General features: G+C 34.6%; 1 protein-coding gene across 10 annotated transcripts in view; it reads right to left on the bottom strand.

Annotated features, from left to right (window-relative positions):
- Positions 1 to 1,258: 1,258 nt before the first annotated feature.
- Positions 1,259 to 12,205, bottom strand: part of Trpc1 (transient receptor potential cation channel subfamily C member 1) — a 71,957-nt gene continuing 61,010 nt past the window's right edge. For all 10 annotated transcript variants that reach the window (XM_087186287.1, XM_087186291.1, XM_087186285.1 and 7 more), the window contains 4 exons: positions 6,698 to 6,873; positions 4,893 to 5,094; positions 4,386 to 4,580; positions 1,259 to 3,124 (listed from right to left, as the gene is read on the bottom strand). In XM_087186287.1, coding sequence (XP_087042413.1) covers positions 2,897 to 3,124; positions 4,386 to 4,580; positions 4,893 to 5,094; positions 6,698 to 6,873 — 801 coding nt within the window. In that variant the 3' untranslated portion in view covers positions 1,259 to 2,896. The remainder of the gene's footprint in view (positions 3,125 to 4,385; positions 4,581 to 4,892; positions 5,095 to 6,697; positions 6,874 to 12,205) is intronic.

The raw sequence follows: 12,205 nt of genomic DNA, 5'->3' as shown, positions 1-12,205 counted from the left end.
ATAAAATTTTAAAAAAAGGACCAACTGATTAGTAAGTACTTGGGTATGTGTGTCCCTCAACCAAATAACAAAAACCTCTAATTACATTTAGGAAAAATGTTAATCTTAATGAAATGAAATCTGAACACAATACTAAATGATCAAATATACTGGTCTTCGTTGGGGTGGTGTGGAAGGTTTCTATTTACTTTTGAAATAATTAAAATATAATACTATTAGATTTCAGTGGTAAAGGATAGGATTAATTATGTTTCCCAGAATTCCCTTCCTTGTAAGCTTCCACTTAAGGTAGACTACAATAAATAATTTAGTGTGAGATCTGGAGAGCAGAAGTAAAGCAGCAACTATTTTTTACTTTGGTAACACATCTGTTGGTTCACCTCGCTGACATCGGGCAGCAGTTGTTCCATTTTTCTTTAGATCCTTCTGCTTGTCTGATTCCTGGGCTGTGTGTTCAGCAACACACTTCTAAAGGCCAGCAGCAAACGGCAACAGGGTATCACACCATGAGGTTGAAGATTTAAGAAGTGCTGGGCCAGGGATTTAGATCAGTGGCACCATGCCTGCCTTGCAAGCTCAAGGTCCTGAGTTTGATCCCCAGTACCATTAAAAAAAAAAAAAAGGTGTTCCCATGGGTCTCAAACCATCTTGCCCTTGCTCTTTTATATCTGTCTTTCCTTCTCACCCACCTATCCCATGCACTTGAAGCTCCAGCATCAGATGCAAAAGCAGTTGCCTTGCAGACTGTGAGACTGTTTATCAACTCCAACAAGCATATAATGTCAGATACCTATAAACAAGTCACTACACACACATACACACACATCCCTGTAAATATCCTAAGAGCTTTGCTTCTCTGATTCAACTCTGACTGATATGACTTCTTTTTACTGACAAGTAGATTTCCATTGTATGAATGTACAACTTATTTATCCATCCACAAGTTGATGGACATCTCGTTGTTTTCAGTTTGGGACCATGAATAAAGCTTTTATGAACAATTACATACAGGTCTTTGTGTGGACATATTTCAAAACATGAGTATTTATAAATATATGAGAAAAGAGCTGAATTAAATGTGATTGCCACTGGAGAGAGGAAGGGGTGCAAAGGGAGTCTGGAAATGTTTTGCATTTTATGTGTTTGTTATCATAAGTTTAAAAATACCCTCTAGTTGTAAATTCTAAAAGGATAAATTTTATGGTATGTGAATTATATCTCAATTTTTAAAAGTGTGTAACACAATGGACAGACTATGTCAGTTCATAATCTAATATCAAGTTTTATTCATCTTTTTTCTTACAATGTGCTGTCATTCAAAATATACCTCAAAGGTTACTCATGCATATAATAGGCACTCTATAAATATTTTAATAATTAGATATTTTTTAGAATGACTAAAAATTCTGATGTAAAATCCCAATTGGGAAATGCATAATCCCATTGTAGACAAAATATATAACTTTACAATAAACATTTTTATAAGAATTTGCCCAAAAGAGGGAAGACTAAAAATCTGGAAATTAAGAAGTAAAAATTAAAAAGCAAGACAAAACATAATATTAACATAATCAGACAATGATCCCTGGATTGGTGGTGCTTATAGACCAAGGGCTACCTGCACCCTGTGGCCTTAAGACCATCTGACATTCAGTTAAGAAGATAATTATATACCTAATTTCTTCTTAACTGGAAATGCTGCAAGAATATATAAGCAATAGTGAAAAATCTTAGCTATATCCCTTCTGTGAATACAGAAAAAAATTAAATGTATATTTTACTCTCAAATTTAAAAACAATGCTCTTCATGTTAAGCAGCAAGAATTATCCACAAATAAACATGAAGTCACTTTAATAGATGCTGTGTTAAATCCTATGGAAAATACTTTGGGAGATAAGCTCAAAACCCTCAATTCCATTATAAAACAAATCCTTTCAAAAGGGGTCTTTCAATGTTTTCCAAAACTAACACGAGCTGTGACACACATAATAAAGAAGCATCTTCTATTTTATAATTACAAATATTCACTCCAAAGTGAAAAAATTATAGCACTATTTTGATAAGTAAAACTTTAAAAGCAACCAAATGCCCAAAAAAGTAACTATGAAAACTCATAAACAAATATTCTATGGTTATAAAATAAGAACATTTGCTGACTATATTTTTTTAAAACTGTATAATTCTATAAAAATTTAAATACATGGACTACACCAACATATGGAAATATACATGTATATAAAATACTGTTAAGTGAAAAAAATTTAAAATATAAAATGATTATAACCATGTAAAACAAGTATATTACAATAACAAAAAGCAAAGTGAATTTATATTGAGAGACACAGATTCAAATATTCATTAGACTTTTCACTTTTTTGCGTAAGATTACAACAAATCAAGAAAGAAAAAGACTCTGATTTTAGATAAAACTATACTCCTGAACAGTAAGTACTGAGCTATATGTGAACTCCTAAAACAGAGATTTTAAAAACCATAACTTGTATGTTTCAAGTGTATCCTATGGTCAAAAGATCAGCCCACATTTGTTGTTTTTCATTTTACAAAATCTTCTAGACAATGTATACATTTATAAATGTTCTTCTTTAACAACATAAAAAGAAAACATTTTAAAGCACTGTCCAATTAAGAAAACAAAGCAGCATGCGAACAAAAAAAAACCTATCCACTTAATCTGTTTTGCTCTTGCAAAAATTCATTGACAAGTTTTAAAAAACTAATTCTATGTACATATTTTACATTTCTATGCTACAAATATTATAAAGAATGGCTTTTACATAATTATTTCTATATATATAATTGGTTTAATTGCAAGTTATGCAAATAGTCTTTCAGATTTGCTACTGAAAATTATTTTCTGTAAGATTTAGAAAATGGTTAATTTCTTGGGTAAAACATAGCATATTTAGAAGTCCGAAAGCCAAGCAAATCCCTTATTTCATTTCGGAATTTTGACAAATCTTGGCGTAGTTCATTTAGATTTTCCACAGTTGCCTGATCTGTACTTTGCATCTTCTGTCTCATGGAAGTCAAATAACGATGCACTAAGCAGCACATCACTTTTTGGTAGTTTTCATCTCTCTTTTGTTTCAAATTTCTCCATTCCTTGAAAACAAATAATAATATGATACTAACAATATGCAGAAACTATGCATATTCCCCCTCCCAGCCCAGTGCTGAGGACCCAACCTAGGGTTTTGTGCACGCTAGGCAACCACTCTACCAGTAAGCTACATCCCTGTCACAGACACAATATTTAAGTGAGGTAGATTTTAGAAATATTCAGATACAAACACATCTTTTAATGCTTTATTAAATGATAATTTTGCCACAATGTGACACAAAATAACATTTCACTTGTTTTAGATAGCCTGTGTATTTGTTTTATACATTCTCCTTTTTTGCCTATCTTGATGTTTAAAAAATTAGTCTTAGGAATCTTCACTTTATAGCAGGTTTTAACAAACCATGACCCACAAGGCAATATGGCCCACTTTCTATTTTTTTGTAATAGCATGCTAGCTAAGGATGGCTTTTACAGAGGAACATTTGCAATGAATTTTATGACAGGCCACACTCTAATTTTAAGGCCTAGTTAAGCAAAATTTTATCCCTAATATAAGGAATTCTGTTCTTTTGATTAGTAGACTTGTATCACAAAGATTTTGACACAATTACTGTATGGTTATATTTCTATTTCATCAATAAAATTTTATAAAAATTTTTCTTCTTTGTCATTATCACTGCTCACATAATGTCTCCATTTTGTCCTGGCCTGCAATGTGTGGAATATTTACTCTCTGGCGTTCTTACAAGAAAAGCTTGTCAACCCTTGGATTACAAGCAACATGAATTGAATTATTAATATACTGAATAATTTTCAAGAATAATAATTACAAAAAAGATGATTCAAGTAGTCTTTGCGGGGGGGCGGGGGCAGGGTCTCATTACATAGTTCAGACTGGCCATGAATTCACTATGTAACCCAGGCTGGCTTTGTACTTGTGATGATCTGCCTGCCTCAGACTCCCAAGTGCTGGGATCATAGGTGTGTGCCACTATGCTCAGGTAAAGTAGTCATATTTTATCTTCAGTGAAAGAATAGATATTCTGAGATACTGTCTATGTTTTCAAACTATGAGATTTCATAAACCAAGGAAATTTGAAAACTAAAAAGTTTTAGTTCTCTCATTCTCAAATATTTATTGAATCTTTCCTTTATGTCAGATACTATGCTATGCATTAGGGATAAACAATGGGAAAAACACATCAGTCATAGCCCTTAAAAAATTTGCAGATTTATGCTTGAAGAAACTTAGAAATTGCTAAAACTTCTATTTTGCAACTGAAACTTCCACTTTCTTACCTTTAAACTGTTCTGCCGTTTGACCTTGCCTTTTGAAGTATGAGAGCAAATCCACTTACTGAGGCTACTAATCATATAGCAAATAGTCTTTGGTGAAGGAATGATGTTGAAAGGTGGGGGTAATGTACATTTGTCATCAAAGTAGCTAAGCCACAACTTTGCACGAGCAAATTTCCATTCTTTGTCTTCATGATTCTATAAAAGGCAAATGAAAAGCAATATAGAATATGAATATACATGTGCACGTGCATGCATGCACATGTGTGCACGCACACACACACACACGCACACACACACAGAGGCAGATGGGCTGGAGTGAACAGAACAGATACTGACTAGTTCCACACCTTGTAGATAAAAAATTGGCTCAAGATTTGCCACTATTATACATTTTAGAAATCTTTAATTTTTAAATGATATTTTTTCTTAATTCTTAAAAATTCAATTACTTTACCTATTGCATACATTTAGTATGGAACATAAAGGTTTAAAACAATGAACACTTACTGCTATTAACTGAAAGCTTTTATGAAGCATTGCTACCAGTAGCTTGGTAAGCACGATGACAACTACAACATTGTAGGTACCAACAATAACAGCTCCAACAAAGGATTGCAATTCTTCTCCGTAGCTAAATCTTGTGACAAAGATTGCCACATGTGCCAAGGAGAAAATATACCAGAACAAAGCAAAGCAAGTGCCAATGAACCTGTAAAGATAATTATATTTGTTTTAAAAGAAATTAAGGATATTAGCAAAAATGAATAATATACCAAAATTATATAAATGATGCATTAATAATCCTTCCATAATACTTATAAAAACAAAAATAAATGAGATTTATTTCCAAAGTACATATATGCCTTATTTTATTTTTTGGTATCGAGAATCGAACTCATGACCTTGAGCTTGCCAGGCAGGTGCAATGTCACTGAGCTAAGTCACTGAGCTAAAATCCCTGGCCCAATATGTCATATTTTAAACAAGGTTAACAGGATAAATACTAATTTCAAACAATAAGTAATTGCTGCCTGTCTAGTATCAACATAGCAGCCTATAGGATATCTAGATTTTGCTCCTCCTTTGCTCAAAATCTTCATATGGCTTTCAATCTCAACAGCCCAAAATCCTTACAAGAGCTAGTAAGGTCCTACATGATCTCTTTTACCTTTCTGACTTCATATGCTACAATCACATTTCATCCATACTGGTCACCTGGACTTTCCTTGAACATGCGTCATGCTCCCACCTCTGGGCGTTTGTGTTTGCCATTTTCTCTACAAATGCTCTTCCTCTAAACGTCCTTTTCATGGCTCGTGCCTTCACTAGCTTTAGATCTTTACTTGAATGTCATCTCTTCTGGGGCACTCTGTACCCCCAATCTAATGCTGTATCCTTTCATGCAAATATATTCTTCAGCCCAACCTTTGTCTTTCCAGCTCTTATCACTGTGTAACATTCAATATATTTTACTCATCTTTTTATTGCCTGTACCACCTCACTACAGTATAAGTTCCATTAGGGTTGGTTTGTCTATAAATACTTCATTCACTCAGCACTTAGTGTTAAATAAACACATACTCATTGATCTTATTATTTAAATAAGAGGACACACAAAGTAACTAAAGAATTGTTGGTATATAAGAGGAAGACAAGTATGCAATTCTTCTGTTTTGTTTGTTTATTTAAGAGCAAGGGCAAGTATTCTGTCTCAAAACTGGTGGTTCCATTGCTTATGAGATATTAGAGAAAATTTTTTCAGTACTGGAGATTAAAGCCAAAGCCTTCATGCTGAGTTACATCCCCAACACTTTTTATTTTGGGACAGGATCTTGCTATTGCTGAGTGCCCAAGCTGGGCTTGAACTTGTGAATGCAAGGATTACAAGTGTGCACCACCATACCTGGCTTGTTCATCAAGTTTTGATGATTCTCAATTCTAATGACCTCTTCAGAAATGTTGAAAATGTGTGTTTTTTGGTTGTTTCAATGACTAAGAGGTGCTACTGACACTTAATACGTGAGGGATAGAAATGCAGTATGTGGAAATGACAAAATAACTGCCCCAAAGGCCAAGACATTTGAGGTTAAGATTGCCCACAGCAAAGAACACAAATGTAATAATTTGGACCTTCTATCTAAGATTCTATAGTAAAGTTGACTATAAATGATTCATAAAAATGAGTATTTGTTAAAGGTTTACAAACATTAAAAAAAACTTCAAAAAAATTCTAAGTTCCATTACTGTGGTCACTAATTCACACAGGACACAGATAGAGATGTATTTACTAAAAATTTTTAAAAAGTACTCACGAGTGGAAGGTATCATTGCTTTGCTGTTCACAAAAGATGCCTACACAGTCCTTCTGTTCTTTTGGTGTATAGCCTTTATCATAGAGTTGTGTCAGTCCAATTGTGAAAGAAAACAATACAAGAAGGAACATCCCAAGGAATTTTCCAAAATCTTGTAACATCTGTCCCATTGAAATCTGTAGAATGTATTACATAGGAGTTCAGTAAGATTCTCAGAAAAACTAGATAGTAATTAAGTTGCTCATACTGGGTTGCAGACGCCCATACCTTACTTTTGGGTACCGGGGATCAAACTTGCAAGGCAGGCAGCGGAACCACTGAGCTAAATCCCCGGACACTTACTTTTTTAATAAAAATATATACTTTGGCATAATGGTAGCTGGCTATGTCTCAGGAGCTGCACTGGAGGAATATAGGAAGCTATCTTTGTGTTCACCCATTTGATACAATGAATATCAAGGTGTATACACGTGTGTCAAAGTGTTAATGGTGAGTTTCACCCATGTTATGCACTGTGTTACATTTTGTGTATTTATAATTTTTTAATTAAATGTTTTCTTTCTATTTTTCTTGTAGAATTAGCCCAATTCAATGTTTGTTTCTTTGTTTGGTACTGGGGATCGAACTCGGGTCCTTGTGCTTGTGCAGCAGGTGGCAAAACCACTGAGCTAAATCCCCGGCCCTTGAATTAGCCCAATTCAGTACAATGTCACATGAAAATCCACTTTTACAACTTTGGAAAGATGTTGAAATTGAGTTATCAGATGACTTGGCTACTGATGATGAGCTGGATCATGTAAACCAAAAACATTAGCAAAATATGACAGATATGACAGATAAGAGATATGACAGATAGAGAAGTAGAGTGAAGACCTTGATTCACATGAGGAAGAAAAGAATAATGTAAATAAATTGACTAGTCAAAATGCTACAAATAGTCATGTATACCTGAATGATCCAATGTTAGAACTAGGGCAGAAACTGCAATTCAGTGTTGGAAATTTTAACAGACAATAGGGTACAAAATATTTTTAAATGCACTAATAATGAAATACAAGAAAACATACCATATGCATCAACAGTAACACTCAAAAATATATTTATCATGATACCCCACTATCTGAACTAAAGGCCTCTATAGCAGGATTTTATCATTCCAACTGTCAGAATCTAATGGATTTATGGAGAAATGACAGATGTGGTGTTGAAATTTTTAGAACAATGACATTCAAGAGATTCAATTTCTTTCAAAATTGCCTGTGTTTCCAACGATTTGGCTGCTATTTGATCATTTGTTGAAAGCTTTGTTTCAAATTGTCAAGCAATTTATACACTGTTCAAATACATGAAAATGGATGAACAACTTGCATCATTTCATGGTTATTGACACTTTCAGCCATATGCCAAGTAAACCTTCCAAATATCATATGAAAATATATCCCTTGGTTATAGATGCAAAGATATTTTACACTTTGAATTTAGAAATTTACCCTGGAACTCAGCCACCAGATCTTAAATTTATTATATGCATTTATTACTCTTAAGATACAAAACTTAGTGTTTAAAAATACCTTTCCTCAAATTTAACCAGTCAGATTTATATAATTAATCAAATCCAGCTTCAAATTAAATTCCTAATTGATTTAATCCCTCAAACATAGCACATGTCCACTTCGAACAATAGAAAAATGTAGCCACAAACAAGTGGACAAACTCTTATAGCCCACTAAAATAGGCCAGCTAATTAAACAGAAAAAGTATGCTAATAGTTTTAGGTATACCACAAGATAATAACCCAGGCTCTGCAAAGGTGACTAGGCCATGTAGTACTTCCGTTTCAAAGCTTCCCTCACTGGGCCCCTTGGCAAAAATTTTTACAGAAAAACTAGGAAGTATTTAGAACAGAAAGCTCAAAATATGTGAGAAAAAGAAACAAATTTCCTCCTTTAATGTATTAATTAATGACAGCTTTACTGGGTCGCCTTGGTAGAAAAAAATCATTCATTTAGATTGTAAGCGCTCAGAATAAAGCCATCCTGTATCAGTAGGAGAATTTAATAACTTATGACATAAGAATTCAGTAACTGCTTTTGATAAATAGAGAAAAAATTACCTTTGAAGAAAACTTAAACACTGTAAACTTATAGGTAAATAAGGCTTCTCAAGACTGACTACATATTATATTAATTTTTTTAATTTAGTAAAAGTAGAAGCTTTAATATAACAATGCTTTAAACAATGAATGTGATCAATTTTTTAAAAAATGTGATCAATTTTAATATCAAAGTGACCAATATTAAATGAGGACTCCACAGACTTCATGACTTATCTTTGAAAGTGTATTAGTTCTCATATAATGTGGAAAAATGAAAAGTAAAACAGTGACTATTACAGAGTGAGTACTGGCTTGAAGACAACTAAATATTCATGTGAAAGGCAAATATTAAAAAATAGTAAATTTATTTTAGACTGAGAAAGATTACAGGGTTTAAATATTTGTAAATGTTATAATCATGTTCTTAAATATTTACTTATTTAAAACTACTTGACAATTTTACTTGAGAAATATGAAAATTTAAGAAATAAAAGAGAGGGCAGGGAAGCTGAGCTAGTCCCAGCACCCGGAAGGAAGGCCCCCTTCTGCCATCCCAAGCTCCTAGGGCAGGGAAGCTGAGCCAGTCCCAGCACCTAGAAAGAAGCTCCCCCACCGCCATCCCAGGCTCCTAGGGCAGAGAAGGTGAGCCGGTCCCAGCACCTTGAAGGAAGCTCCCCGCCACCATCCCAGGCTCCTAGGGCAGGGAAGCTGAGCCAGTCCCAGCACCTGGAAGGAAGCTCCCTGCCACCCTCCCAGGCTCCTAGGGCAGAAAAAGTGAGCCAGTCCTAGCACCCGGAAGGAAGCTCCCCCACTGCCATCCTAGGCTTCTAGGGCAGAGAAGCTCAGATAGGCCCAGCACTCAGAAGGAAGCTCCCCACCAGCGTCCCAGGCTCCTAGGGCAGAGAAGGTGAGCCACGTGGGCTCCAGAGGCACCCCCCCCCCCGTGGAAATGAGAAGACACATAAACAAGCCTCAAAAACAGACTTCCAGATAACCTACAGCAAGCCCAAAGGGAAACAAGATGGAACAATCTGATACTCAACCACCTGGACTCTCTGAACTGGCAACAAAAGAGGATCTGGGAAAAATGAAATCAGAAATAATTACTCAGATAACAGCAAAGATTTTGCTCATGGTGCAAGACATGATTAATAGATCTAGAGAGGACACAGATAAAAAAATAGAGGATCTGAGGAACATGATGGAATCCATAAAACAGATGCAAACAGATTTTCAGGAGATTAAAAACTCCATCGAAAGTCTGTGCAGCAGAATGAACCAATGTGAGGATAGAATTTCACATATAGAAGATAAGATTGCAATTAATGAGGAGGAAAAGAAAAATTGCTTTAAAATTGTAAGGGAACACGAGAAATCAATCCAGCAGCTGCTAGACGATGCAAAGAAGAATAACATAAGACTGATTGGAGTCAATGAAGAAACAGGAGAGAGGGCAGATGACATAAAAAAACTCTTCACAGAAGTGATGGCAGAAAACTTCCCAAGGAGAGGGAAAGAACTTGACATACAGATAAGTGAGGCATATAGGACTCCAGCTAGTCTTAATTAAAAAAAATCTACACATAGGCATATAATAGTTAGGATTCCAGAAATCCAACAGAAGAATAAAATTCTACAAGCAGTGAGAGAAAAGAAACAAATCACATACAAAGGAAAGCGCATCAGAATTGCAGCAGACTTCTCAATGCAAACCCTCCAGGCAAGAAGAGCTTGGAGTGATGTATTTCAAGCCCTAAAGGAAAACAGCCTCCAACCCAGACTGATGTACCCTGCAAAACTATCTTTCAAAATTGATGGAGAAATAAGATACTTTCATGATAAAGAGCACCTCAGGAACTTCACGAATACCAAACTGGCACTCCAAAAAATTTTAGACAATACCCTAGGAAAAGACAATGAGGATCACAACCCCAGGAAACCCAGCAGAATGAATCCATTGGGCGTGACAAATTAAACACAAAGGGGCAGAATCCAACAAAAAGAAAAAGTCATGACAAGGCTTTTAAAACTTTTAACTTCATCTCCCTAATGAGTGTATAATTCAATCTTATTATTGTACTGATTAGTATTTTTCTGATTCTAGAGTTGCACACCATTTCTTGTGCTATACTGGCTATTTATCATCTTCTTATGTCTACATTTTGATTGGGTGGTCTATTAATGAGCTCTAAGAATTCTTTATATATTCTGCTCATAGGTTATATGTATTGTAAATATGGTCTGTTTAAGGACTACTTTTCATTTTAATGATGTCATTTAAAGTTCCAAATTTTGATGGAATCTTATTTAGCAATTTTTTTCTTTTATATATCGTGTCTTTTGTATCCTAGGTAGTTCTTGCTTGCCCTGAATTCATAAATATTTTCCCTTATAATTTCTTCTTAAAATTTTATACTTTTAGGCTTTCTTATTTAGGTTCATAGATCCCTTCAAGTTTTTTTCATGTATGGAAAAAAAGGATTGAGGTTAATTTTTTATATACAGATATCAGGTGTTCTAGTGCCGTTTGCTGAAAACACTATCTCTTCCTCGGCTCTTGAATTGAGTTTATATTCTATAAAATGCTAAAGTTAAAAAATCTTTCAAAACTCAGTGGACCATATATGTGTGCTTCTATTTCTAGATTCTGTTTTATTCAAATGATCTATATGTCTTTCCTTACACCAACACTGCCTTGATTACTATAGATTTAGAAGAAGTCTTAAAATTAGGTACTAAACGTATTCCAACACTGTTTTTGTTTTTGTTTTTAATTTTTCTAGGTCCTTTATACTCCTACATAACTTTTAAATTTCAATATCCAATTCTTCATTTATAGCAAGTGTACACAGACCTGAATTTTTATATATACCTTGTGTTTTCTAATCCTGCTAAATTCAAGTATAAGTTCTAGGGGGTCCTAGAGATTTCTTAGTATTTTCTCTGTAGATGATCATTTCATCTACATAAAAAGATTTTGCTTCTGCCGTGCCAATCCTATCCTAGTTGTGTCATTTTATTGCCAGACTGTTTTTGGTGCGGCCTAGGTTTCAAAGTTTAATGGACAGATAAAGAGTAAGCATATCTGCCCTTGTTCTCCACCTTAAGGAGAAAGCATTGTATCTTCTCCATTCATATAAGGGGTTCTTGCTGGAGTATGGAGTACATGTCTTTAACCTGTTGAGAAGGTTCTGTTCTATTTCTAGTCTCCTGATAGCTTTTACCATGAACACCTGTAGAATTTTGTCCAATACTTTTGCTCCAACTAGTGACAGGATCATATGGCTTTTTCCTTTCCTCTGTTTAAATGATAACTTTTGGGGATGGATCTTCCAATGCTGAACCAACACTGCCATCCCTATAACAAAACCACTTTCTACATCCTGCCAGATCTGACTTCTAAGAGCTTGTTT

Source organism: Heterocephalus glaber, unplaced genomic scaffold (genome assembly GCF_053883595.1).
Source record: "Heterocephalus glaber isolate CG9 unplaced genomic scaffold, H.glaber_assembly_v1.0 deba00001504, whole genome shotgun sequence".
Classification (NCBI taxonomy): Eukaryota; Metazoa; Chordata; class Mammalia; order Rodentia; family Bathyergidae; genus Heterocephalus; species Heterocephalus glaber.
The sequence above is the reverse complement of the archived record's forward strand: the minus strand, read 5'-3'. Positions and strand labels throughout refer to the sequence as shown.